This window comes from Mesoplodon bidens (assembly GCF_964165515.1).
Source record: "Mesoplodon bidens genome assembly, chromosome: 10".
NCBI classification, from domain to species: domain Eukaryota; kingdom Metazoa; phylum Chordata; class Mammalia; order Artiodactyla; family Ziphiidae; genus Mesoplodon; species Mesoplodon bidens.
Window position 1 is genome coordinate 36,367,532 of NC_138172.1, and position 25,749 is coordinate 36,393,280.

The 25,749-nt window shown below is 56.7% G+C and overlaps 2 protein-coding genes and 2 long non-coding RNA genes across 10 annotated transcripts in view; 2 read left to right on the forward strand and 2 right to left on the reverse strand.

The window, feature by feature from the left end:
• Nucleotides 1–17,074, reverse strand: ITIH3 (inter-alpha-trypsin inhibitor heavy chain 3). Of its 5 annotated transcripts, none has more exons than XM_081246340.1 (22): nucleotides 16,962–17,074; nucleotides 16,292–16,312; nucleotides 15,147–15,313; nucleotides 14,957–15,061; nucleotides 14,529–14,691; nucleotides 13,862–13,975; nucleotides 12,680–12,805; nucleotides 12,261–12,377; nucleotides 11,869–12,037; nucleotides 11,151–11,276; nucleotides 10,691–10,872; nucleotides 9,271–9,456; nucleotides 8,967–9,106; nucleotides 8,154–8,308; nucleotides 7,517–7,534; nucleotides 6,374–6,397; nucleotides 6,101–6,133; nucleotides 5,830–5,943; nucleotides 5,134–5,338; nucleotides 4,258–4,430; nucleotides 3,955–4,066; nucleotides 1–3,638 (listed from the first exon to the last, which is right to left on the reverse strand). In XM_081246340.1, the coding sequence occupies exons 1-22, from the start codon at nucleotides 17,052–17,054 to the stop codon at nucleotides 3,509–3,511; spliced, it is 2,673 nt and encodes an 890-aa protein (XP_081102466.1). In that variant the 5' UTR covers nucleotides 17,055–17,074; the 3' UTR covers nucleotides 1–3,508. The 5 variants fall into 5 exon arrangements, with proteins under 5 accessions (XP_081102466.1, XP_081102468.1, XP_081102467.1 ...); XM_081246342.1 differs by having other exon boundaries at nucleotides 14,957–15,077; nucleotides 16,962–17,045; XM_081246341.1 differs by lacking the exon at nucleotides 16,292–16,312.
• LOC308623706 lies at nucleotides 4,439–8,161 on the forward strand. 2 transcript variants are annotated; one of them, XR_014016870.1, is made up of 4 exons: nucleotides 4,439–4,911; nucleotides 6,274–6,377; nucleotides 7,256–7,369; nucleotides 8,090–8,161. It is a non-coding gene; the product is annotated as an uncharacterized lncRNA (long non-coding RNA). The 2 variants fall into 2 exon arrangements; XR_014016871.1 differs by having other exon boundaries at nucleotides 7,532–8,113.
• LOC308623707 lies at nucleotides 15,323–20,742 on the forward strand. Its single transcript, XR_014016872.1, has 3 exons — nucleotides 15,323–15,436; nucleotides 15,851–16,051; nucleotides 20,641–20,742. It is a non-coding gene; the product is annotated as an uncharacterized lncRNA (long non-coding RNA).
• Nucleotides 19,513–25,749, reverse strand: part of ITIH1 (inter-alpha-trypsin inhibitor heavy chain 1) — a 19,258-nt gene continuing 13,021 nt past the window's right edge. For both annotated transcript variants that reach the window (XM_081246339.1, XM_081246338.1), the window contains 9 exons: nucleotides 25,124–25,278; nucleotides 25,012–25,026; nucleotides 24,569–24,589; nucleotides 24,026–24,106; nucleotides 23,802–23,915; nucleotides 22,547–22,748; nucleotides 21,454–21,626; nucleotides 20,751–20,862; nucleotides 19,513–20,595 (listed from right to left, as the gene is read on the reverse strand). In XM_081246339.1, coding sequence (XP_081102465.1) covers nucleotides 20,466–20,595; nucleotides 20,751–20,862; nucleotides 21,454–21,626; nucleotides 22,547–22,748; nucleotides 23,802–23,915; nucleotides 24,026–24,106; nucleotides 24,569–24,589; nucleotides 25,012–25,026; nucleotides 25,124–25,278 — 1,003 coding nt within the window. In that variant the 3' untranslated portion in view covers nucleotides 19,513–20,465. The remainder of the gene's footprint in view (nucleotides 20,596–20,750; nucleotides 20,863–21,453; nucleotides 21,627–22,546; nucleotides 22,749–23,801; nucleotides 23,916–24,025; nucleotides 24,107–24,568; nucleotides 24,590–25,011; nucleotides 25,027–25,123; nucleotides 25,279–25,749) is intronic.

Consider the following 25,749-nt stretch of genomic DNA (forward strand, 5'->3'; position numbering starts at 1 on the left):
ACATTAGAATCATCCGCCATCAACCCTTCAAAGGCCTGTGGCCAGTAAGGCCCATGGAGAGCTTTCAGTCTGGTCCCTTCATTTCTCAGGCAGGGAAACTAAGATTTAGAGAGATTTAAACCACCCAGTCAAAACGTTGCTCTTGCTGGGGGCCTAGGGCAGGAGAACACTCCTGGGAGCAGCGTTCACTCTGCTTTATGGTGACATGGTCCATGAAAACCAGTTTTGACTCAAAAGAAAAAAAGTGACCTGGGTAGAAGTTCATCATTCTCAGCAAACTTTTGGGCCCTTTTGCAGTGGGATTTGCCAGACGTAATCTGATTTTCACACCTGTGCTCAGGAACAGGCCTGTCTTCTCACCACCTTGCAGAGAAGCTGGCAGTGGAAGACGGAGGAGACAGAGATGAGGCCCCAGTCCCAGGAGGGAAGCAAGGGTCTGTTCCCAGGAGCCTGGGCTGTTGAGGGTCTCCTCTCCTGTTTGTGCCCCAGGGTTAGGCACCCCAAAGATCCCACCCAATTCTTGCACAGGCAAAGCATACTTTCAAAACATTTATAATTATTTCACCTACCTCTTCAAAAATGACACAAGTCTTTGGCTTACAAATAAAAAGCATAAAGAGAATAAAACCAAAAAACATGAGAATGAAAATAAGAGAAAAGAGCCAAGCAGGAGGAGAGTTAAATCAGAGACATCAGGGTAGTGGAAGCTGTAGCAGCAAAAAAGCTTTGCTCTGAGCTTCCTGGCAGCCAGGGTAAAGCAGAAAACGAGTTCATTTGCTTGCTGAGAGGGAGCAAACCAGATCAGGGAGAACATTCTTTTCCCAGCTCTTGAGCTATACAGGGTGTTTGCTGAGTAAGTCTTTCTAGAAGGGTAGAAGAGAGGCCGGTGGGAGGGAGGGGTCTCCAGCAGCAAGTTTGCCCAACGCTCAGGAACACTCTTTCCTGCATTGCTACCTCCCCATCAAGCCTGGGTGGCAGGCAGGGGTCTCAGGCAGAGTCACTTTGTGAAGGTCACCCAGAGGGGCTCAGACGAGCTCAGCGAGACAAGGGAGCAGCTTCGGGGGCTCCGCTGAACTTGCTGTGGGGCTGGCCCTGACATAGCAGAACGAGACGCCACCACCTGGGCTGGGCTGTGGCATTTGTGCCACAACAGTGGGGTCCTGGGTGACTTTCTGGCCCAGCCAGCACCTGAAGTGCATGAGTTCTCTGTGAACAATTGGAAGTAGGTCCATGCATGTCACTGTTTTGTTCACTGCATGCTTTCCAGCACCTGCTTGGTCCAGGCCCTGGGCCGAGTGCTGCAGGTACATTGGGCACCTGACAGACACAGCTGCCACCCAGAGGACAACCAGGTGCCACAAGGAGCCCCAAGGGAGACATCTTGCCCAACCTGAGGAATATCAGGGGCGGCTTCCTGGTAGTGTCATGGTTGGGATTGGACTGGGGTTGAGTTTTGAAGAATAAAGAAAAGTTAGCCCAGTGGAAAAGGAGGGCAGGGACACCAGGGCCAGAGCCAGGACACTGCACTGAGTCCAGGAAGGTAAAGGGAAGCAGTGCCGTGGGGTGAGGTGGAAGGGATGCTGGTGAGGTGGGGAAGCCCCAGGCCAGCACCAGCTGCCTACACCTCGCCATGGAGCTTGGCTTCTATCCTGAAAGCCCAGGGAGCCTTCAGAGGCTGTAGGCAGGGACAGGCACAGCCAGGACGAGGTGGGACTGGGCAGAGGACAGACCTCCCTGACTATGTGTTGGGGAAGGGGGCAACATTTGGGCTGGGCACATCCTGCTGCCTTTCTCCCAGCCCGCTGGGTTTGGTTGCTAGCTGGAGCAGCAGGACAAAGATAGGCACCTGAGGAGGACCAGAAACTACCATGCCGATGCCTCTTCACACGCTCCATCTGGCAGGATCCTTCTCCCCATTTCATAAATGTGAAAACTGACCTCAAGATGACTGGTTTAAAGCTACATGGCTCCTCAGCCAACCTGGGACTGCCCACTTTAGGGTGTCCCATCCCAGGCCTGGGCCCTTTCTGCCAGCCCAGCCTGGACCTCTGCCGCTTTCAGTATGGGCCCATGTCTCATGTGGCCCTCTCTCTAGAGCAGTAACAGCGCCTCAGGGGCTCCTCTGGTGACGGATGTTCCCTGTGGATTGCCCTTCTCCAGCCCTCTCCAGGCCCCCAAGCCAGTGTGGGCCCTGGGCAACCCTGTCCTGGCTCAGACAGAGGGGCCCCTGGAGTGGGAGGTAGCAGAACTTCCTGGTGAGCCATGGCCAGACCCCACTCCACTCCACCCCGCTGGCATTCGAGACCCTTCCCAATCTGCTGCAACCTCCTCCGGTCTTACTGTGTCCCCCGCTCTGCCATAAGCGAAGCCACCCAATGCTTCCTTCAGGCGGGTACCTTCTGCCCAGCGTGCCCTCAGCCCCTCAGGCAGAGAGAACAGCAGAGGCAAAGGATCTGGGCAAGGAGGGGTTGTGTTTGCAGAACTGGAAGCAGTTTGTGTGCCTGGAACGCAGACAGTGAGAGGGAGCACCTGGCGTGGGGGGCTGATGAAGCTGGAGAGACCGCAGGAAGGACTTTTGTCTTTGTCCCAAGAACCCTGGGTGGGAGATGTCATTTATAGGGTTTCAGGCAGGGAATGATGACCAGGTCTGCACTGCAAAAAGCTCTCTCTGGAAGCAGGAGGGCTGGGGAGGGGCAGTTGCTGTTGTCCGGGTGGGAGAGGGTTGTCCAGGCTGAGAGCCCTCAGAGCCCCTTCTCTAGGAACCTCTGTCTGACCCCCACCCCACCCAGGACTTACTGTGAGGGTGCAACATGTGGTCACCATGAGGAGTGATTGGAGGATCCCAGGGATCCCCAGCCCAGCTGAAGGGAAACTTGGGCACCCATGCAAGCAGGACCTGGGTTATTAAACTGTGTGCTCCCAGATCCTAGCCCAGAATGTTGGGTTTACCTGCTGAATAGATGGGTTGTTGGTGGGAGCGGGGGATGGGTGGGCTGATGGATGGCGAGATGATTAGAGTGGAAGGGTAGGTGGCGTGCACAATTAGCTGCAGGCCGGGTCTGCCCTGGAGCACTCTTTGCTCCTGAGTCATAGAAGGAACTTCAGGCCTAAAGGTTCTGGTAAGAGCTTGCGAGCCATGACCCCTGACTTTTCCTCTGACCCTCCTGAACTCTGAAATGCAGTCAGTCCTTCCCGACTTCTCAGAGCCTCTTTGCTCTCGAGTCAATTCTTGATTTTTTCCTTCCCCAACCATCACGTGTTTGACTCCCCATAGTACCACCTCAACCAACTGCGTCTTTCAGCCGCATCGGTGGAGAGGCCCCCAGCCCTTCCTTCGAGCTGCCTGTCCCCTGGAGCAGGGGCTCATGGAAGCATGCGGACACTGGTAGCCGTCTGGTTTCTCCTTGGCCTTTACTGTCACAGTCCTCCATCAGGCCCCACTCTGTGCCTCTGTTCCAGATGCCAGGCAAGCCCTGCCAGCCGTCTCAGCAGAAGCTGGCATGTCCACTCAGAACAGGTTGGGGACAATGTAGTCGCTGTGGACGCCATCAATCAGCCCTTGCCCATTGTTGTGGACGAACCAGCAGGCAACCTTTGTGCCAACGCTGATGTCCTTCCTGTAGTCCTTCTGGGAGCCCCTGGGAGAAAGGAGAGAGATGCTGTGATACACGGGGTAGGCAAGATGGCTGCTGTGCCCAAGGACCTAAGGTTGAAAAGGGGTGCAAAGTTGCCAATTCTAGGAGTCCAGACTCTGGTCAAGAATGAGGTCTTGTGGTTACTCCTTCTAGGGGGTCAAATTTGGCCTTTTCCCAGTTAGTGGGGGCCAAGACCCCAGAGGGAAACAAGGATGCCCCACAGACAAGAGCCAGCTGGGCTGATGTGCGTGGGCAGAGAGAGCTCCTTCCTCCTGTCTTGTGACAGGGCAGGGTGAGGACGTCAATAGAGTCTCCTCACCTGGTAACTGTCAGCCGATGGTTCTTCACCACCATTGTGGCATCTGGCTTTGTGGGGTCAGAGCCTGGGTGGACGTCAGACACTTTAAAGTCAAAGGGGTGGAAGAATTGTCCTGGGAATAAAAACATCCACACTGTCAGCCCTGCCACCACCATATGTGACATGGCCACTGGCCTTCCAAGGTGGATGCAAAGGCTGGATGGGGTGTTGAGCCCTGGGTCCAGGGTGGCTAGGCTGGCCCTTTGCATGGCTTTTTCCCTCCACCATGTGGCCTGAACAACCTGAGGCTTGAACATTTCATACCCAGCAGCCCATGTGTCTGTGCTGACATCCGATGACTGTCCACCACATAGAAGCCCAGGAAGTCATGGTGGATGGGCTGTTTCTTCCACACCTGATGCAAGACAACCACAAAAGTAACCCCATCTCCAAAGGAGACCACCATGTTGTTCTTCCTGTTGATCGTCACAGACAGCCTAGGAGAGAAGAGGAGGTCAGCAGTGAGGCCCAGTGGCCATGACACCAGGCATCTGAATCAAGGGTATCTCAGCAGGAGACATGACACCTGAGAGCACACAGACTCCAGAAACTATGTCAGGGGTGTTGGAGAGAAGATGCTCACGCACGTTGACTATGCACTCCACTGAGTGGGTCCCTGCTCCTCTGTAAGCAGGAGAAGGGGCTGTCCTGGGGGTCTGGAGGCCCGGGATCGAAACCCAGCTCGACCACTGGCTTCCTGTGCGACATTGGGCAGGTTCTGCCCCTCTCTGAGCCTCCGTGGAACTAACACCGCTGCCCTGCCCACCCAGCTTGGGGTGACCTGAAGATGCAGGAGAGGCTGAGGAGTTTGAGAACAAGCAAGTTCAGCCAGACACGATGCATGCAGGGATCTTTGTCGCTATCAGCTTGCTTGCCAGGTCCACCTAATGCTTTCGTCCACACAGCCCTTCCCTCAAGGTCAGTCCTATGAACTGTCTAGCTACCAATACTGCCACTGATGGGGGCCCCAGGGGTTGGTGGGGGGCCACCATTGTCACCCTCCCCTAGGCAGGGGCTGAACTCTGAGGCCACTGGTCTTTCCTGTGAGCCCTGTGCATCTTCTGTCCTGCGATTTGTTCAAATCCCTCCTTAGACCCTTGCGCTCTAGCGCCTCTCAGAGACCCAGTAGAGGGGCTTTACCCATCCTGTGTGACCATGACTGTGTCCAGCCAGCTGAACATGCTCTGTGCAGCCCCGTGCCACAGGGTGATCCTCTCTGGTGTCACCTCAATCTGGAAGTCCATCTGAGCATTGGCAATGCCCAGCTTGCCAAAGTAAGTCTTTCTGGTCTGGGAGTCCAGGCTGCTTCTCTTCTCACCAATGATCTGCCCGTTAACTGTGAGGCCTGCCAGAGGGGCGGGGTAGCAAGAGACCAGCAAGACCTTCTGAGTCCAGTCTTTAGGGACGCACCTTCCCCTTCAGCCAGACCTGCTGAGGGGTAGCCCAGTGGGGGCCCCATTGAGAGGCCAGGACTTCCGAGCCAGCCCTATCTGTTCCTAGACACATGGGGGTCACGCTAGTGGCTGAGGGCCCACACTGTGGATCTGCCCCTTGCCTGGGCCAGTGTTGTTCAGAGAAAAATGATTCCCTACACACAGGCTGGGTCCTGCCTGCATGCCCAGGCTGCACTTAATTCTAACTGTCTCCCCAACACCACTGGCCCCGGGGGCACTAGGTGAGCCTGTGGCTCTGGGTGGAATCTGTAATCCCTACAGGAGGTAGTCTGCATGTAAGATGGGTGACTTATAGGCAGAGTGAGAAGCTAGTCCATGTGCCTGTCCTTGGGACTCCAGGCCCTCCCAGGAAGAGACCCTGGCCCCAGCCTGCAGTCCCCACCTGTGACAGGGTCCTGAATGAGGCGCAGCACTGTGCCTGGGTCTTCGTCAATGTTGAAGCAGATGGCATCGTCCTTCTCTGGAACTTGGATGATGAAGTGGGGGTCCCCATCCACTGAGTGCACATAGAGAAAGGGCTGGCTCCCAGGGCCTCTCACTGTTCCGGGGCCCTCCCCTTGCCTCCTAGTCCCCATGGGATGGACTCCTAGACAGGTAGGAGGCGCTCGGCCCTGGGCCCTGGGCCTCGCCCCAGGAGGAGCTGGGGAACTCACCGTAGTAGGGTGTCTGGGGAGGCCGGAAGTTGGCTGTGGACGCAAAGGGAGAGAGGGCTGAGCTAAACAAGCAGGCGGGGAGGGTCCAGGACCCCCACCCAGAGTTCGGTTCATGCCTCTCCCCTTCCTACTCCATAATGCTCTTAAACCCACACCTTCCCTTGTCTCCTCAGGACCCCCCAACCATCTGCCTGTCCCAGAGAGCTGATTCAGGGAAGACTCCGGAGGGGGACGGCACAGGGCCACGCTCTGTGGCACCTGGCACATACTCACTCAGGTAAGCCATGGAGGGGATCACTGAAAAAAGAAGCCAAAGGGCAAACGTGAGCAAGGTCTAGGGGTTCCCTCCCCCCAACCCCATGCCTTCTGCCTGTCTTGGAGCTGCTGGTCCCCAGTGGGGCCCCAACGCTGACAGATAGAGGGTGGGAATATGACACCCTAAGTTTAGGCTTTAGAAATGGGACATGCCTAGGGAACTCCTTTCTAGGGCTGGTGGGTAATATGGGTGTAATGTTAATACTGGGGCTCAGCACTTCCACGTAGCTAAAATGCAAGCCATTAGGTCGTCAGCTTCTGTGTCAGGAGCAATGCCGTCCCCCACCCCTGAACTCCCACCCCCAGGGTGGGATGAGGCTCACAGGTGATTGTTGTCTTTGGTAGTAAAACACCCACACAGACGCATGCGCACGCGCACACACACACACACACACACACACACACACACACACACACACACACACACACACACACACACGCGCACAGTGACTACATTTCACAGGGCTGTTGAGAGGGCAAAGCCATGACCCATTCCAAATATACTGCTTGGTTAGGACAGCCTGTATGGATAGAGACAAGGCAGGCCAGTAGGGGCTGGGGAGGCCCTGCCTGGTGGTGGTGGGTTTGTGTGTGGGGGGGTGATGGTCAAATTTTACAATGAGAGAAACGCAAAATGCTGTGAATTCCAGCGCAGGCACTGGAACCAGGCTGCCTGGGCCAAAGTCCCGGCTTGCCCTCCTGTTGACTGAGTCATTGAGCAAATAGATTTAACCTCTCTGTGCCACAGTTTCCTCACTGTAAAATGGAACCATGAGAGGACTCCCTTAAAGGATTGCTGTGGGATTAGTCGAGTGCTAATTGAGTTGCTAATTTTTGTAGGTCACAGAATACTTTCATACTGATTGTCCCTCCTTGGGCAGAGGAAGCTACCGTGAGTCAACTAACGAGAACCCTTAGGCTCAGAGTGGAACAGAGCCCAGCCCCAGGCCCCTGGTGAGTTCACAGCAGAGCTGGGAGCTGAACCCAGGTGTCCTGAGGGCCCCTCCCCAGGCAGTACATCCCCAGCATGATTGGAAAGGCCTCCTTGGTCCTCTCTTGTCGTTCTCCTGGGACACCCACCCAGCAGTGGCTAAAGCTCACCTTCTGCATCCACAGGCCCTGGGAGGGAGGAAGAGGAGAAATGCATTAGAGGCCACAGACTCCTGGTGTCAGGGCCAATGTGACCGACTTACTGCCTGGCCAGCCAGCCCCAGGCCTCGTGTGCCACCTGCAGGAACCAAGAGCTCCTAGAGGCAGAGACCTGTCCTAGACCGGCTCTTTACCTCCCAACGCCAACCCCCATCACCTGTGCCAGTTGCAGGGACACTCAGGACCCCCCTCTTGGGGTCTGGTTGAGCAGGCCTGGTCCCAGCCTCCAGCTCTCAGGGCCTCTTCCTCTCACAGTCCCCAGGCGCCTGCTCCAGGCCTAACTTTTAGGTCAGAAGTGCTTCTTCTTGTCTAACTGAACCCTTCCATGCTGCAGCCTAAGTCCCTTTCCTGGAAATGACCCTGGGCACTGTGCCCTTTTAGAGACTTCGAGGCTCCTAGTCACACTAATGGCTTTGCTCCCTCTACAACACCCTCCCCATCCCTTGGCCAGTTTTCCTTCGATGCCCCCAGGACCTGCGCCTTTCAGCAGGTCTGGTCTCCTCAGCCTGGCCCTCTTCTCTTCAGGGCACCTAAGGCCAGGGGCCTGGAAGAAGGCCTCCGAGTTCTGGCCCCCGCCCTCCGTGCCCACCTTCTCCGGGCTTGTCGGCAATGGCTGTCTTGTTCTCGTTGTCCTCAGGCTTGGTCACCACCATGGAGGTCAGTGGCGTCACGAAGTGGTACTTGAGGGACAGGTCCAAGGCCTGGGCTGTGAGGTTCTCCTTCTCCTCGCCATGGGCATTCTTGCTGTGGGGAGGGGCGGGGTGGGAGGGTCAGCCCAGGACCCTCCTCCACCCCTCCCAATGGGGTCCCCCAGGATAGAGCCCACTAGCACTCAGGAAAAACTGGTTCACCAGCTCCCTGGGACAGACGGACATGCCCTGATTCCTCTCTGGACCTCAGTTTCCCCACCTGAAAAATACAAGGGGCTCAAGACGGCCACCGCAACAATCAGTCATAATAGTGTTCACATGCTGAGCGCCAGCGGCTTTCCTGGCCAAGCCCACTTAACAGAAGGCCGACACGGCCCTCTCGCATGGGCCCGAGTTCTGCTCCCCGTGGCTGAGGGCTGGGGTCCCAGCCTTTGGTTGTGTTCAGTGTCAAGACCTCTGTGGGCCCATGCTGGGTGCGGGGAACAGGATGCTGAGGCCCACCCCTGCCCTCGAGGTGCTCCCGGGCTGCTGCTTGAGCCCCAGATGATGGACCCGGCTCTACTCCAGGAAAAACAGGCCATGGGGCCTGGCCAAGAAGAGGGCAGGGCAGCTGGAGTGGGCGTGGAGGTGCACTTCCTGGGGTGTAAGTTTCCTCCTCGTGGGCTCCCCACGGAGCATAGCCAGCACAGGGGGCTTCACAGGTAGGTGCTGGGGCAGTGCTGGGGGCTGTGTGAGAGGTGGGCCAGGGTCACCGTTTCTCCAGCAGCTGCTCGATAGTGAGGTAGGCCCAGAGCCGCTCAATGTAGTTTCCAAAAATGTAGTCCCGCTCCTTCAGGGCCTTCTCCATCTCCTTCATGTCCAGCTCCTCAGTGAATGTCAGGTCGTTGATGGCCTGGGGCAGGGGTGGGAGGAGGTGAGAGGCTGGAGGCCTGGAGCCAGGAGCCAGGTGGGCCTTGTTCAGGAGTTGCTACTGCTGGGCCGTCAGCCAGGAGGCTAGAGCCCTATCCGTGTGGATCCCCCATCCCCAGCGCACAGCTGGGCCCCAGCCCAGCTTACCCCGTGACCCTTCACGTCCGCCTTAAAGCTGTTCATGTCCTCATCTGCCAGGCGCCCAGCCACCACAATCTCAGAGCCGTCGTAGAAGTGCTGGTAACTGTTCTGGGTGAGGTCCAGGATGGCATTCTCAGGGTACTCCACCTCCACATCTGTCAACAGCGGGTTGGCCACCTCCTCATAGAAGCCCTGGAGTCCAGATAGGGGACCTGCTCATCTCAGGCCACGAGGGTGGGCAGAGAGAGGACAGGGTGGGCAGGCTCCCACTGGTGCCTCCGTGGGTTGTTGAGTCTCCGGGCTGGGCCAGTCCTGGCTCCTGATCTCTACTTCCACGTAGCCCTGACTATGCCCTTCAGTTTGGGGGAGCCCTTCCTCACCGCGTTCCCCCCTCCCCTCCAGGTAGAGACTGGGAGGAATAGAAAAGGAAAGGACAGAGTTCTTGGCACATAGAAAGGACTCAAGAAATGTTTGTTGGAACGAAAGTAAGAAGGAAGGGTGGAGGCCGACTAAAGAAGGCGATGTGGAGTGAGAACATGGAGACCCAGAGACTGACAGGAGGAAGGCCGGGGGTTCCACTGCAGAGGTGGAGAAGCAGTCACCTGTGCCAGGGAGGAGGGGGAGGGTACCAGATTTAGCAAATGAAAATACAGGACATGAGTTAAACTTGAATATCAGGTAAATGACAAGTTACTTTTTAGTAAAAGTACAGCTGTCATGGGATGAATTGTGTACCCTCAAAATACATAGGTTAAAATCCTTACCCCCACTACCTCAGGGCATGACCTTATTTGGGGAAAGGGTCTTTACAGAGGTAATCAAGTTAAAATGAAGTGTTCAGAATGGACTCCAATCCAATCCGACTGGTGTCCCTATGAAAGGGGGAAATTTGGACCCAGAGACAGACATGCACACAGAGAAGATGATGTGAAGATACAGGGAGAAAATGGCCATCTGCAGGCCAAGGAGAGAGGCCTGGAACAGATCCTTCCCTCGCAGCTCTCAGAAGGAGCCAGCCCTGCTGACACCTTGATTTTGGACTTCTAGCCTCCAGAACTGTGAGACAAATTTCTGTTGTGGAAGCCACCCAGTTTATGGTAATTTGTTAAGGCAGCACTAGTAAACTAATACAGTGTCCTATGCAATATCTGGAGCATGCTTGCTAAAAAGTATTTGCTGTTTATGAGAAATTCATATTTAACTGGATGTCTTGTATTTGATCTGGCAATCCTACAGAGGAAGCAGGTCTGTTCTGTGTAGCCCACAGACAAAATCAGAACCAGTATTGATGGGTAAGAGATAACCAGAGGTAGATTTCAACCCAAGAGGAAGTTCTTTCTAATAACTGAAATTGTCACACAGTGGAACAGTTTCCTGAAGAAGTAGTGAGCTCCTCATTCCCAGAGGTGTGCAAGACAAGGCATACCTGCAACTGCAAGTTGGCGTCGGAATCCTCATAAATGCGGCGGGCAAGCCCATGGTTCTCCAGGGCCATACGCTCCAGGAAGTTATAATTCAGATTGTTGCCAAAGCCCAGGTTATATAAGGGGAACTTGCCACCAATGGCATTCCTCACATTCTCCTGGATTTTTTCAGGTCTGCTTTCACCTGCAGGAGAAGGAGGTGTTCACGCTCCAGCCACAGCCCCGGCGGCTGTCAGGAGAAGCTCTGTCTGGACAGATCTGACCTCTACACGTGCAGAGTTGGCGGAGTCATGGCCACCAGCCCCTGTAGAGGCAGACGTGGGAAGGCCTGGCAGGGAGGCAGGGCCCTGCCCTTGAGGGGCTCACAGACCATGGGGGACCCTGGAGAGAGCTGCCCAAGGTCTTGCAGCACGCCAGCTACAGAGCCAGGAGCGGCAGCCAGAGTTACACCCACTGCCTCACCCACATTGGCGTCCCCGTCGGTCAACATGATGACAATGGAGGTGCTCCTCTCCGGGACTCTGTACTCCTCCCGGGCCTTGTTCAGCATGCTGATGCCCCTCAGCAGCGCGTCGTTGATGTTGGTCACTGGCACACAGACAGACAGACGGCACCGTGGGAGCATGTCCTCAGGGTGCCAGGGTGGAGGAGGTCGAGACAGCAGCCCCTGCTCACGTGCCCAGGGACCCTGCCTGCCCATATGTGGTGGTACTCAGTGAGTATCGACTGAATGACTCAGTGAGTGATGAATGAATGTCTTAGTCTTTCAAATGAGTAAGCAGCTTCTCAGGGCTGCCGGAAGGATAGATGCACACGGTGATTGTAAGAGCAATTTGGAGAACAGTCAAATGGACTCCCAGCCCCTCTCACAGGGAGGAGTGGGGAACAGTATAGATGTCACTTGTCATCTTTCATACAAAACTGCCATGGATTAGGATATCTTGCTGGGGCTAGTGGGGCACCAGGATCACAGGTTAGAAACAGAAAGAATGGGTTTCCCTAGACCACAGAGAAGACACCCCAGTATCTAGCCTGAGGACACCCCACCCCCACCTCTACCCCCAGCCAGGGTCTGCCGGGCCTGGACCAGCAGCAAAGTCTCTGCCCCAAGGCAGGAGGGAAACAGGCTGCTCAGGCAGAGAGGAGTGGCAGGATGTGGCTCCCTCCCCTCTGTTCTTACTTCCTTGATCACGAATATTCATCACAAATTTCCTGGCCTCCTGGATGTTCTCAGGAGTGGCTTGAACTAAAGTGTCTTTCCAAGTGGTCACACCTCCACTGAACAGGATGAAATTCAGGTAGTCATCCTCTTTCACATCCTCCAGAATTTTGAGGAGGGCATCCTTTGTCTGGGAAGGAGAAAGACAAGCAGACAAAAAGATGTCTTCCCAGCCTGGGCTGGCGGTGAGGCCCATGCCATCTGCAAAAAAAGGGGCAGATGATTTGTGCCTTTTTAGAATCCTGTCCCCCTTTCCCCTCTTTCACTGGAAATATTGGCTTCGTCCACTTTTTAAAAATCTCTCTCCCCCTCCCATACATCCCACCCCCACCCCCTTGCACCAAGGAGAGTACCTGCTCCATTTTCCGACCGTGCATGGAGCCACTGACGTCAATCACGAAGACCACGTTCTTGGGCACCACCGGAAGGCCTTGAGGTGCAAAGAAGTGCACGAAGTAGCCATTGACGATCTGGAAAGGGGAGAGAGAGAGAGGAGGCCAGTATCCCTTCAGCAACCTCACGTTGGCTGCCCTTGCAAATAGAAGGCAGCCGTTAACCAGCCCAAAATAAAGATGTCCTTTCCACCCCTCCAGGGGTCCCACACGAAGGCTCTGGACTACCTACTGTCCCCACACCTTGCAGGAAACTCATCCTTGGGCTGAGGATCAAGTGTGTCTCACTAGATGAAGCTGCAGCCCCTCCCCGCATCAGCCCTCACCCCGTCATGGTGGGGAATCTACCAGCCTGGCAGAGCCAGTTGGCGGGTACCTACCTGCACGTTGGCTGGAGACTCTCTGTTCACGTCATAGGTGATGATAAAATCTCCTTTGAGGAGGGAGTCCGTACAGGTTGGGCATGAACGTTGTTGATCCAAACTGGGCTTGAAGGACACGTGGCCCTGAGGGAGGGTGATGGCCAGCCTTGCTCAGCTTGGCCAGGGCCTGCCTTCTGCAGACCTCAGCCCGGGGCTGCCCTGGAGAGCGAGGTGCAGTCCTCATGGCGAGGAGCCTGTAGGTAGGTGCCTGGGCAGTCCTGCCACCCTCTGGGGTGCTCAGCCTTTCTGAGCACCTCTCTCCCCTTCGGAGATCGGGAGCTCCTTGGAGGCCAGGGGCCTTATCTGAGCCAGCCTTTCACTCTTCCTGCTCACTGGGCCCACAAGTCCCTTAGCTCTGCCTGCACTAAGAAGCCACTTTGGGAGGGGAATTCTGCACCATGAAAAGGAATTTCATGTTGGGTGGTATTGTGTGTGTTGTTGCCAGGAGGAGGGGGAAGGGAGCAGAGTAGGGAATGGGGAGGGGCCCTGGGTGAGGGCACCGCCTGCAGAGGCCAGCAGCCCTCTGAGCGTATGCTCCTTGGGCCTCACCCTGGGAGTCCTGACTGAGGTTTGCTGTCCACATAAACATTTATTCATCCACTGCCCATAATCAGCAAGGCCCCTGGAACTGCTGGGGACCTTGGGGACCAGAGCCAACCACCAGTACCAAGAATAAAGTTCCCTTTTTTCTTTCACCCCTCATGTGGAATCAGATCTAAAAAACTCCCTCTGGCCTCGGTCTCCTTATCTGTAAAACAGGGACCAGTAACCTGCCCTGCCTGCTTCCCAAAATAGAATGGGACCAGGCTATATAAATGGCTTCCCTGTCCCCCAGTGCAGTTGAGACCCCAGTTCCTCCGGCAGGTCATCATCAGCAAGCAGCCCCCTGCCTCCAGCATCCTCACTGCTGACCCAGGGGGCCTAGGAGAAAGAGGATGTTGCAGACTTATCCCCCCACCCCCACCCCCACCCCCACCCCACACACATGCACACACACACTCTCTCTCTCTCTCTCTCTCTCTCTCTCTCTCTCTCTCTCTCTCCCTCCCTTGCATCAGCCAAATCCCCAGGTTCAGACTCGCCCTGCTAGGGTCAGTGTTCCTGCACCTGCTCCCCAGGCCCGAGGGGCATCTATACCACCTTTTTCCCTGAGAAGGACTTGGTGAGGGCGCTGCTCAAGAGGTCATTGGTGATGAATGAGGCTTCAGCATCCAGCATACTGATGCCCTGGGGCTCGAAGATGTCTGCTGTGATCTGAAATGGTGAAAGGTAAGGAGATGTCACTCAGTGACAGTGCAGAGCCCCGCCTCCAGGACAACAAGGGCAAGGAGATGGGTCAGTGATGTACAAGGAGCAGCCTCTAGGACAGCTCTGTGACAGCCAAGCCTGCTGTCTCCCACCAAGAAAATGACCACAAGGGCTTTTAAGTCGGTACTCTGACCCCAGAACTCTTCTACTACCTGCCATATGGTGCCCCAGATTCTACCACTAAAGCATTTCCTTTGGCTTTCTACTCTGATGTAGGTAAAATGCCCATGTAAGCAGTTGCAAGCATTACAGAGACACTTTGTGATGTTGCCCCCAAGGGCCCAGCACCCAACCTGGATATGCCAGGTGCCGCCCAGCCTCCTCCCCTTGGCCCAGGTGCTGTAGCCAGCACCACTGTAATTCCCTCATGCCTCCTCAACCAAGTGGTGGGGCCTGGGTTTCTGTGTTCTTGACCCTGCTGTGGGGTGTGCCCAGGGACCCTTCCCAGCACCCTGCCCCCAGCAGTTTCAGCAGGGGCTGCAGGAGAGCAGCTGATTACCTCAAAGTGCTTGACCAGTTGCTTGGGCTGGACCTTGAGGTACATCTCGTACTTGGCCTTGTGCCTCTTCAGCAGCTCCTCATAGGTTAGCTCAAAGGTGACCTTGCTGCCTGCAGCCACATTGACTGAGACGGTGAATTTCTCCAGCTTCCTCCCAGAGGCCCTGAATGTGGGTGCAAGACAATAACTGCCCCAAAGACAGCACCAGCCCATCCTTCCTGGGCCTTGGGTTCAAGTCCCTTACCCTTGGGGGAGACCCCTACCCACTCTGAGCCTCGGTTGCCTCAAATTCAAAATGAGATAACGTTGTAAGAATTACGACGCATTTTGCCATGTAATGATAATAATAGCTGCTGTTCTGTTGTTTGTGTCTCTGAGGGCCCTTACAGCCCTGACGTTCTCCCCAAGGCCTGGGGGTCCACACTTACTTGACCAAGCCAGCTGTCTTGCCCTGGGACACGGCCTTTTCATACTGCTTCTTGGCAACTTCCTTCTCTTTGACATTCCCAGGGTAGGTAACACCATCAATGGTCCTGCAGGGATAGAGAGCTGCTGGGGGACTCATGCTGAGCCAGACTCCCCTCCCAGCCCAGAGCCAGCAGTCGTGGTGACACCCACAAGGTGAAGTTGGTGATGAAGGCTGTCTTGGGCAGCTCCACATCGAAAGAAACCTCCTTGGCAGTGTCTGCGTGGTTGACAGCCCTGGTGGTGACGACATTGTGAGCGAAGCGGGAGGTCACCTTGCAGTGGACCTTGGTGCTGTAGACTTCGATGCCATCGACCACCTGCGGGAGAGGGACAGTGATCAGCAGATGGTGACCAGCCAGCCCGAGGCACCCGGAAACCAGGCCTTCCTCCTGCCGTCTCCCCTTCAAGCTCCCCTTTGGGGGCTCCAAAGCTCCTGCCTGGTAAGTGGCCCCTCCAGTCTCCCAGTCACCCATGTCAGAAGCCTGGGCAGCATCCTTGGTTGCCACCTTTAATTGGCCACCACTGTTCTGATGGTCACTCTGCATCCTTAGCTCTATCATCTGTTTACATGCAGCTGTAGCCAGTGAGATGGTATAAAAACCCAAATCTGACCCTGTCCTTCTGCCACGTGAAGCCCTCCCGTTCTCACCACCGCCCCCAGGACAGTCTTCCCCCTGGCTCTGGGGGCCTCCAGGCAGGTCCTGCCTCCTCTGCTCATCCCGTGCTCCAGCTATGCCAGGTCCTAGCTCTTCCTGCTCATCTTCCACACCTCAGCTTAGAAAGAGTGTGTCTACACACCCCCCAGCCCACCCCCTGTGTCCTTTGGTAATTGCCCGCTTCTGTCTCCCAAATAGGCCCTTGTTTCCTATCTGAGGGCAGTGCATGGGGAGGGCCTTCGTGCCCCCAAAAACCCTCTTTCCAACGGGGTGATGGACCAAAGGACGCTCCAGGGAGACGTCTGGGTTAAACATGGATATAAAGATGCTTCGTGAAGGCGTGACGGGGCCATTCACTGTGTGTCTCCTGCCCTGTGCATGGGGCCTGACAAGTGCTCGGTAAGTGTTTGTGGGAAGATGGACTCGTGGAAGGGCGGTCCTCTGCTCTATCAGTGGGTCCGAGGGCCATGGTTCCGTGGTGCTCTTTCCCAGGGCTCTGGAGTCACAGCGGGGGTCTGCGAGGGCAGGGGGCCATAGGTTGTTTGCCAGCTGGAGGGACCTGCCATTGTGGCCCACTCCTTCCTCTGTTGGGCAACTAGCTCCGTCCTGCCCTGCCCCATCCCTGGTGAAAGTTCTCACCCCTTCCGGGAGGCTCCGTTTCTGCAAAAACAAAGACAAACACAGGGGTCAGGCCAAGGCCAAGGCTACAGTGGCTTGGCAATAGGCTCTGGGCTGAGGCCAAGGTTCAGCAGTGACCCCCACACACACACCTTGAGGGGCCTCTGGACATGGACCCACCCAGAGCCACATGTCAGAGAAGGAAGGGCTCTGAATAGATGGGGAAACTGAGGTGCAGGGAGGGAAGATCTCCAGTTCACCGGGGGGATCAGGGCAAGGGGGACCAAAGCCAGAGCTCTTCCCCTGCCCCATATACCCTGACCCACTCTGCCCTTCCCTGGGCCCCAGGCCCCTGAGGCCTCATCCAGACCCCACCACCACTGTACGCCACATGGCTCAGCTCGGCCATTCCTAGAGGCCTCTACCCTTGTCTCAGACATGGACCTTCACAGCCCCTCACTGAGGTGAGCTGATCGTGCTGCATCACCCACCTGATGGGTAGGGAAACAGAGACCCAGGAGATTTAAGAGCCTTGCCCAGGATTAGGGAGCAGGTCTGGAGCCCAGTTCCCCGCATACCAGCTCTGTTCCCTGCAGCTCACCGCCCAGCCTCTGCCTCCTCCTCACCCTCCACACAGGACCGCCGGCCTGGCCCCTCTGCCTGCCAGATGGTGAAGAGGGGGCAGATTTACCCCGAGTAGCCCGCCTAATCTTCTAGGGAAGCCAGAGACCGCCACACCGGAGAGCAGAGCCAAGATGAGGCAGGGCCACCGAGCAGACGCCATCGCTGAGCACACTGGCGGCGCCTGGGCTCCTTATATGAGCAAGCCTAGTGTTTCCCAAGTGGGGTCATCGACCTGCAGTGTGGGCGGGAGGAGCGGGAGGCGGGACGATCCCCCGGGGAAGCTGGACATGGGTGGAGTGATGGGCCTGGATCTGCCTGTACCAAGGAGGCCCGGTGGGTATCGTCAGCAGTGTTAGGACTTCACTCCCGGCGGCTGTGGGACAAGGAGGCCCCCAGAGAAAGCAGAAGCTCTGTGTTGGCAAATGGGCCCCGAGACACCCTGGGAGGGGGCGATGGGATATGGAGTCACAAACAGCATCTCAGCATTGTCGCCGCACTGCAGACGTGGCCTCTGGTCTGGCCTCCTGGATCACAGTCAGCCCCCCCTTCTTGAGGCAGCCAGGGCACCAAACCAGACCCATCCCTCCAAGGCTCAGATCTCCATGGCTGACCCCTTGCTCATTACTCTCTCTGTCTCCCGCGACCCCTTGAAAAGGACAACTCCCAAGTCCTGTGGTCCAGCTCCAACTTGCTTTCTGAACTTAACTCTCTTCCCACTGGCGTACCTCCCCCTTCTCTGCACATCACATCTCTTATCTCCGCCAGCCTGTGTCCGTCCTTCAGAAGTCTTCCTCTTTTGTCCCCTAGCTGACCACAGACAGCCCTGCTGCAGGCTCCAAGCTCCCAAAGGGCCTACATTCTGTCCTTACCTTGGTTGAGGTTCACATGTTTGGATCTGATCACTCTCTCTAGACTATGAGCACCTGGAGGGCCAGGCCATGTGTCACATTCATCCCTGTGTTCCCAGTCTGGCGAGGAACTCAGCTGCCCTCGGCCTCTTTGAGAGTCGTTCTCCTGAAAGTCTCCAGTGAGCCTGGAGTTCTGCTATCCAGGACAATGGGAGCCTCAGAGGCAGGGTCTTATCCCCTCCTAGTGGGGGCTGGGTCCTTCTGGGCCATCCCAGGGCCCTGCCAGCCCCTAGACCTTCCAGAGTGGCTACCATGTGCCGGCCATACCCATGTTCTTCTGAGCAAGGTGACCCAGTGACCCCCCTACTCAGCCACTACTGAACAGTGTTGATGAGGATGCCTGAGCACAGGACAGCTAATTTATGGATCGTACCATGGTCTTGACTGAAAGCCAAGAGTGCACTTGACTGTGAGATGTACAGAGAGAGTTGACTGCTGAGGGCAGAGAAACAGAGTGAGAAGACAGAAAGCAGAAGCTCTGAGGCAGCAGAAGCCAAGGAAAGAGTGGACTAGTGACTGGAAGTGGCAGGAGCCACAGAAGTAATGACAGAGAGCTGCAAAGTCAGCAAAACAATAGCGGATCAACAAAGGGAGCTGCTGAGTCCAGGCTGGGGGTCCCTGCTCTCCTCAGGCCTCCTGAACCCTGACCCACACTGCCGGCGGGCACCGAGTTCAGGGCTGACACCTGGGAGCAGAGAGAAGGGCCCTGCAGTCTGGCTCCCAGGACATCTAGTTCATGAGGTCATCTTCAGCGTCTATGGTCGCTGACCACTGGGCTCTTGGGGCTGTGGCAGGGGTGGCAGAACTATTGTCCTGCCAGCATTGCCCAGTGGCTCCTCCTCACGGCTCTGCAGCCGCCTGAGGAGCTTTCCCCAGCCCCTCTCCTCCAGGCTACCGCCTCATCCCCCAATACTTGGAGTTTTGTGGGAGGGACAACTCAAAGTAGGAAATTCTGAGGCTGCTCAAGAGGCCCCTGAAGGACAGCTGGGGACTTGGAGGGACCCAGAGTCATCATACAGAATTTCGAATTAAAGGAATCTAGGAAATCTTCAGGTTCACCCCATTTCCACTCTAGAGGACGGGAAAAGGAGGCCCCAGTTGGGCAGACTTTGCTGAGGGTGACCAGCCAGCTGGCAGCCCGTGGCTCTCCCTTGAGAAGCCCAGGATACTCCAGATGGTGGGCTGGGCTCTGAAATTCCACTGGCTGCCCCTCAGGGCTCTGTGTCCCTGGGCCTGGGGCAACTCTGGACCTCAGCATTTGTGTTGTTGATCTGAGCCCCCATGGGCCTCATCTGGAATGGGAACTGGACAGAAGCCAGAAAAAACAGAAACTCTTTGGAAAGGAGTGGGTGGAGGCCCATCAACCTTCGCCAAAAGGGCCAGTGGCTCCCCAAAGTGCAAGTTCATCTCCACACACCCTGTAACGTCACATTGTAACTGGGCCCCTAGACAAGGCCCAGGGAAGGCGTTCTGAAGGGGTAATTCCAGACATTGGTGTGAGGAGTCAGTGGGCTGCTATTCCTGCCCCTGAAATCACAGCTTCTGGGCAGTAGCCGTCTCTGCTTTGGGGACATAGGCCTGCTCTCAGAGGTTCCAAACCCCCAGCTGGGAAATCCAGTGGAGGATGGAGGCCTGGGAACTGCCTCTTGAGGCCCTGACCCCAATAGGTGACCCTCAGCTCCTGGCAGGACTTCTTCAGGACTCCAAGTCCATGTATATTTCATGTATTTCTTTCACATGTTCGTGTTAAGTGATAGTTTGGGATATCCAGAACCAAATCCCAACAGGCTTTGGCCATCAGCCACCCAGCCTGATGGGAGTATTTACATGGGATGGTTAAGCACATAGATGCTGACTCCAGATAGCAGAGGTTCAAATCCCAGCTCCGCCACTTAAAAGATGAGTGATTTTGGGGGGCTTCCCTGGTGGCGCAGTGGTTGAGAGTCCGCCTGCTGATGCAGGGGGACACAGGTTCGTGCCCCCGTCCGGGAAGATCCCACATGCCACGGAGCGGCTGGGCCCGTGAGCCATGGCCGCTGAGCCTGCGCGTCCGGAGCCTGTGCTCCGCAACCGGAGAGGCCACAACAGTGAGAGGCCCGCGTACCGCAAAAAAAAAAAAAAGATGAGTGATTTTGGACAAATTACCTAAGTAGTCCTGATAAAAGTATCCCCCAGGGCTGTTGGGAGCATACATTTAATTAATTCAACAAAGGCACTTAGAACAGTTCCTGGCTACAGGAAGCACTGGGGCAGCTGCAGCTGTTGCGGGTTGTTCCTATACATGCTGCCAGAGTGTCCTTTGGTCTCTGGACCTGTAGGGGGAGCTGTGTGCACGGGACACCCAGGACACTCAGAGGGCACGGGGCCAGGCAGCTACAGAGAACAGGGTTGGGTGGGGGCAGAGTTGGTGCCGGCTCCCGCCCAGCCTCCTGGTCTACTGTGACTCCTGAGCCCTTCTGAGGAGCAACATCTTGGGTTGCCTCCCTGCCACACCCGCCTCCCCCAAAGCAGCCAGCCTGGGCTGGACATAGCCTCTCTTTAATGGAAGTCATGAGTGCTTCGACATAGGAGACCAGCTTGGACAGGGAGGTGTGGCCTGGGCAGCAGGTCAGGCTCCTCCTCTGCCATGGTCCCAGGGGAGGATTGGTGTGCTGGCTGGGGGCTCAGAAGATGTCGGGGACGATATAGTCAGTGTGAACACCGTCGATCAGCCCATCCCCGTTGTTGTGGATGAACCAGCAGGTCACCTCAGCCCCATGCCGGGGGTCTTTGCTGTAGTCTTTTTGCAAGCCCCTGAGGAGACACAAGCCAACTGGGATCACCTTTTGGATCTGGCAGGGCTGCACCGCCCCAGGAAGCCCACCTCAACCCTGTGACACCTGGAGGAAGGCCTGGAGCAACGATGGGGAAGGCCAAGGGCAGAGATGCTGGGAGAGCAGCCCACCCACCTGGTGACCGTCAGCCAGCGTTTCTTCACCACCATTGTGGCGTCTGTCTTTGTGGGGTCAGAGCCTGGGTGGAGGTCGAACACTTTATAATCAAAGGGGTGGAAGAATTGTCCTGGAAAGGCATATGGGAGACAGCAGTTACCATCGGGGACCTTGCTGCCTTGTACTCAGTAGGTGCTCACTGGAGGCTTAGAGAGTTGCTTAAACAATTGTTTTTCAAGGGCTTGACTGTTTCTATAAATCTTGGCATCAAAAGCCACCTTTAGTTCACTTGCTATAAAGAAGCAGATACATTGCCTGGTGGTTGTACCTCCTGTCTTTTTGGACCAATTCCAAAGGAATCTGGCTGGGGAGAGAGGGTTGAGGGGTAGAGAACAGGATCTGCAGGAAGGCCACAAGGAGAAGCAGTGTGGCCGATGACCCATCCCACTCAGGAGGTCTCTGGGAGTCCACTGGACCTTTCCATTTGCTAATCGGACCTCTCCTTACTCGTTCCCATGCTCACTTAACCTTTAGCTTCATTGTGTTTGCTTGCAGCCTTTTTGTGGGACAAGCCTTCCCCGGGACCCTCTTTGGAACTCTGAGCCTTGTAGGCCACGTTGGAGGTGGGCCTATCCTGGTGACCCTCTGCAAAGCTGACCCAGGGTAAGTCCTCTGGTTTCAACACCCCACCCCACAGCTCTGCCCGCCTAGCCAGCCGTACCCAGCAGCCCGTGTGTCCGTGCCGACATCCGGTGACTATCCAGCACGTAGAAGCCCAGGAAGTCCTGGCAGGTGGCACTCCCCTTCCATACCCGATGCAGGATGACCTCGAAGGTGCCCCCGTCCTCCACGGACACCACCAGGTTCCTCTTCCTGTTGATGGTCACCACCACCCTGTGGGGCCAGGTGCCATGAGGGCAGGTGCAGGTGCACTGCACCCCCTCCATTCAGCTGCTCTTGTCCTTGAGACCCAGCTCTTATGAACCCCTCTGCCCGCAGGGGGTTGACGGTTACCTGTTTCATGCTCCTTCCCACTTGTTGCTATTGTGTGTGGGGCCCTTACAATGTGCTAGGCCCTGTGCTAAGCTCTCCACGCAAACTGTATCATTCAATTCCCACTCTGATCCTGTGAGGACTGAGGCTCAGAGAGGTTAAAAAACTTGCTCAAGGTCACACAGCTGGTGAGTGGCAGAGCCAGGACTTGGGCTCCAGCCTGTCTATCACGAGTCTGTGTTCTTTGACTCCCACTTATCATCTGTGTCCTCCATACCGGACTCTGCCCACCTCTTCCTATAGCTCTGCTGCCCAGCATTGGACTCTGGTGCTCAGCAGAGTTTGTTGAATTAATGAATGAGTGAAGGAAGGAACAAACACTAAACAAGGCATACTAAGACAGGGGCTGAAAGAGAAACCTAGAGAACGCTGGAGTTCAGCAGAGGAAGGGACTAGGATGGCTTCAGGGAAGAGGTGGCCAATGCGCTGGGCCTGGGAGGAAGAGTCGGCTTGGTTTGGTGGAGACAGGGGTGGACTGCAAGGTGAGGGTGCCACGGGAGCACAGCATCCAGGCAGCTGGGCCTGGAGCACGTGTCCAGCAATCAAGGGAAATTGGGAGTCAGGGGTGGGGAATGGTCCACGGGGCCCGACATGTCTGCACAGCCTACGCGGAGGCCACATGGACATCACACACTGACACAGCTCGGGGAATGAGGGCCCAGCAGGCTCAGGCAGCAGAGCTGGCTCTGGGGCTTCGTGCCTTGGTCTTCACCACACCCACTCCCGCCTCCCCTCCCAGGCCCCGGCCCCAGCCCGGTTACTCATTCTGCCGCAGTGAGGCCTGGTCCCTCCAGGAGAATATGGGTCCACTGGAGCCAGGGTTCAGCGTGATGTTCTGAGGAGTCACTTCCAGCTGGAAGCCTGTTGCAGGGTTTGCGATCCCCAGCCGCCCGAAGTACGTGCCCTCGTGCTTCCCAGGGCTACTGGCCTCATTGCCGATGAGCTGGCCATTCACTGAGAAGCCTGCAGTGGGGTAAGGGGCCATCCGGGTCAGGGCAGCCCAGCTCTCCCTAGAACCCCACCAGCCGGTCTTTGCTCCTGCCGCCCCCATGCCCACCCTCTTTGGGCTCTGAGGGCCTCACCACCCAAGGGGAGGGGCCTTCAGGACAGGTGCAGGCCGCTCGCAGCACTGCCTCCCTCCCCTCCCGCCACGCTAACTCTCTGAGACTTAGCCCTCGGTTCTGGGCCCTGAAGGCGGTGTCACCTCCCTGAGGACAGGCCTTGGGCCTGCTCCTTCTCTGTGGACCCAGGCCCTGACACAGGGCAGGTCACAGTAGGTGCTGCAGGTGGGCCTCTCCACAGAAGCCTCCTCTGAACTGAGCAGCCAAGAGCCCCCTTCCCGTCTTCACTATCCCAACACAGCACATCTCATGCTCAGAAATTGTCAGCTAAGAATTTGTTCACCTGTTTATCTCGCTTCCCTAAACTCCACGAGAGCAAGGACTTTCTTTCGGTTCCCACTGTGTCCCCAGACCTTAGAATGTGCTCAACAAATATTAGCAGATGGCCTGACTGGACTGGGAGGGTGGGAGAAGTGGCCCACTTCTGGGCCACTTAGATGGAGTGGAGAGGGTGTTGTTCCCATCACCTGAGCCCTGCTGGGGAGGTGGGCTCCAAGACCCCTGCAGCCATGCCGGGGGACGGGGGATGGGGTGTGGCAGGGCCACTGCATCATTTATAGGATTCAGTACAAAATGAAAATGAGGGACCCCTCATTCAAAAATTGTTAAGAATTTCAAGAGGAACCAGCAGAGCATTCAATCAAGCATGGGGTCCTTCCAAGGGCAGGGTCCTGTGCACCTGCACAGGTCACATGCCCATGAAGCAGGCCCTGTATAGGGCCCAGGCAGGTGGATGGGGCATGAAGGAGGCAGGCTGAGCCCAGCCAGGTGGCGGGTACACAGGGTGAGGGGAGTGGAGGCCACAGCCACTGTCCTTCCTGTTCATGGCTGAACGTTGAGGACAGAGGAGCCCAGGCCCCACCCTCTCTGGCAGAGGGCGTAATGTCACCCGTACCTGTGTCAGGGTCCTGCACCAGGCTCAGGACCACACCAGGCTCCTCGTTGATATTGAAGCACAGAGTGTCCTCTTTCTGGGGCACGTGGATGAGGAAGTGGGGGTCAGTGTCCACTGGGGGCACAGCATGGAGTCTATTAGATTGAGTATCAGGCACATGGGGCCGGCTGGGGAGAAGAGTTCAGTCAGGGAGGGGTGTCCCTCAGACCCTCCCAAGGACTCACCGCCAGTCACTTGGTTTGGCAACTGCTGGACCTCGGAGCTAGGGCGCGTCGGAGAAGGCTGCGAGGCCAACAGAATGAAGGCTGACGAGCAAGAGTGAGTGGCGCTTAGAAGGGAGGCAGCTGGGCCTTCCCTGGAGCTGCTGCCTCCTTTTCTGAGGCCCCTCCCACCCAGGCTGGCTGGCCTGAGGCCACAGGGGCCGGAGTGGACACAGAGCCTTTGACGCCTCCTGGGATGTGGGAACGGAAGTTTGGCCCAGCACAGTGGCCTGGCCCCCTCTTGGTCTCCTTTCCTGGGAACTGGGAGGGGCTGGTGGCATAGGGGTGGGGAGGCCAGGCCAGGTCAGGGGGAGCGTTCTGACGGTTCCCAGTGAGAGGCAGTGAGGAACACTGGGGCAGAGGAAGAAAACCTTAGGCTCTCATTTCCTCATCAGGCAGACAGGTGATGACCCGGGCTTTGCTCAGGACTGAATACACAGCCTGAGAGGTGGCCATGTGTACAGTAGAGGGGTAGAGACCTGCGTCATCAGGATGGCTGCCACTTACTCTTTCTGGATCCCACCATCTCTGTAGAGGACAACGATAGAGGACAGCGTCACCCTCCCCACTCCACACGAAAGGCACGCGCCTCATTCCCCAAGGGCAGCTGGGCCCAGAGGCCAATCAAGCCTGGGCCCGCCCTCCTCCTGGGGGTCCCAGCCCTCTTCCTGGGGGTCCCAGCCCTCCTGGTAGATGGATGCTCACACGTAGGGCCCCTAAGGAGGCCGGGGAGTGGAGGGGTTCAGGCTGAGCGAGAGCTCCCCGAGCACACAGGAGGTAGCAACTCGTTTGCAGCAAAGTAGGGAAGGGCATCTTGGGGAAGGAAGAGACCAAGAAAGGGTGGAGCAGGGCAGGGGGAGTGGGTGCTGTGTGCCCGGCGGCTGGAGCACATGCCACTTGCCCAGCCACCCGGAGCCCCTTGCGGAAATCACCGTGATTTAAAAACTCACCCGAGGGCAGAGAATCTGGAAAGGAGAGAAAGGAAAGAGAATTAACGCCCAGGAGATCTTTGGCTCTCAGAAGCCTCCCCATGCCCACAGCCTCCCCTCTGCCAGCCCATACCCTCCAGGGCCTTGTCAATGAGGGGCTCCAGGCCGTCTTGGTCCGCCATGCCCCTGATGGTCATGGAGGTCAGCGGGGTCACAAACTGATAGGCCAGTGACATCTTCAGGGCCTTGGCTGACACGTTGGCCTTCTCTGCCCCCTCCAACTTCATCCTGCCAGACAGACACCGGCTCCAAGCCCGCAGCTTGGATGACAATGGACTTGTACTCCCTCATCCTTTCCTTCCTTTGTTCACTCTTTCAGCAAACGTTTACAAGGCCCTTGCAGTGCCCCCGCCCAGGGGCTGTCTTCAAGGACCTCATGATTTAAAGGCCTCCCTCAGAGAAAACCTGGAGGTCTGGCAGGGCTGGGGGATGTGCCTCAGAAATACACAGAGAATTCAATAGTTGTGAGATCCTGGCAAGTGGTCTAACCTCTCTGAACCTCGGTTTGCTCGGCACGTTGTGAGGATTAAATGAGTGTGTCTGGACACAGCAGCCCCACGGTAAAGGGAAGCCTCCCCCGCAGCGGCTCAGTGGGGGCAAAAGGGGCTGCCCTGTGCCCCCAGTGGGCCCTGACCACACTACTGACTGCCTGGTTGATATTAACTCAGCGAGCAAAGTCAGAGGCCAGTAAATCTGACC

Excerpts from the sequence above, each read along its gene's own strand:
- ITIH3 (XM_081246340.1), bottom strand. The coding sequence starts at position 17,054 with ATGGCGTCTGCTCGGTGGCCCTGCCTCATCTTGGCTCTGCTCTCCGGT. Across the intron at positions 12,806-13,861 it reads AGTCCTTCTCAGGGAAAAAG|GGCCACGTGTCCTTCAAGCC; the intron begins GTGGTATAGATG and ends ACCCTCCCTCAG. Across the intron at positions 12,378-12,679 it reads AGTCTCCAGCCAACGTGCAG|ATCGTCAATGGCTACTTCGT; the intron begins GTAGGTACCCGC and ends TCCCCTTTCCAG.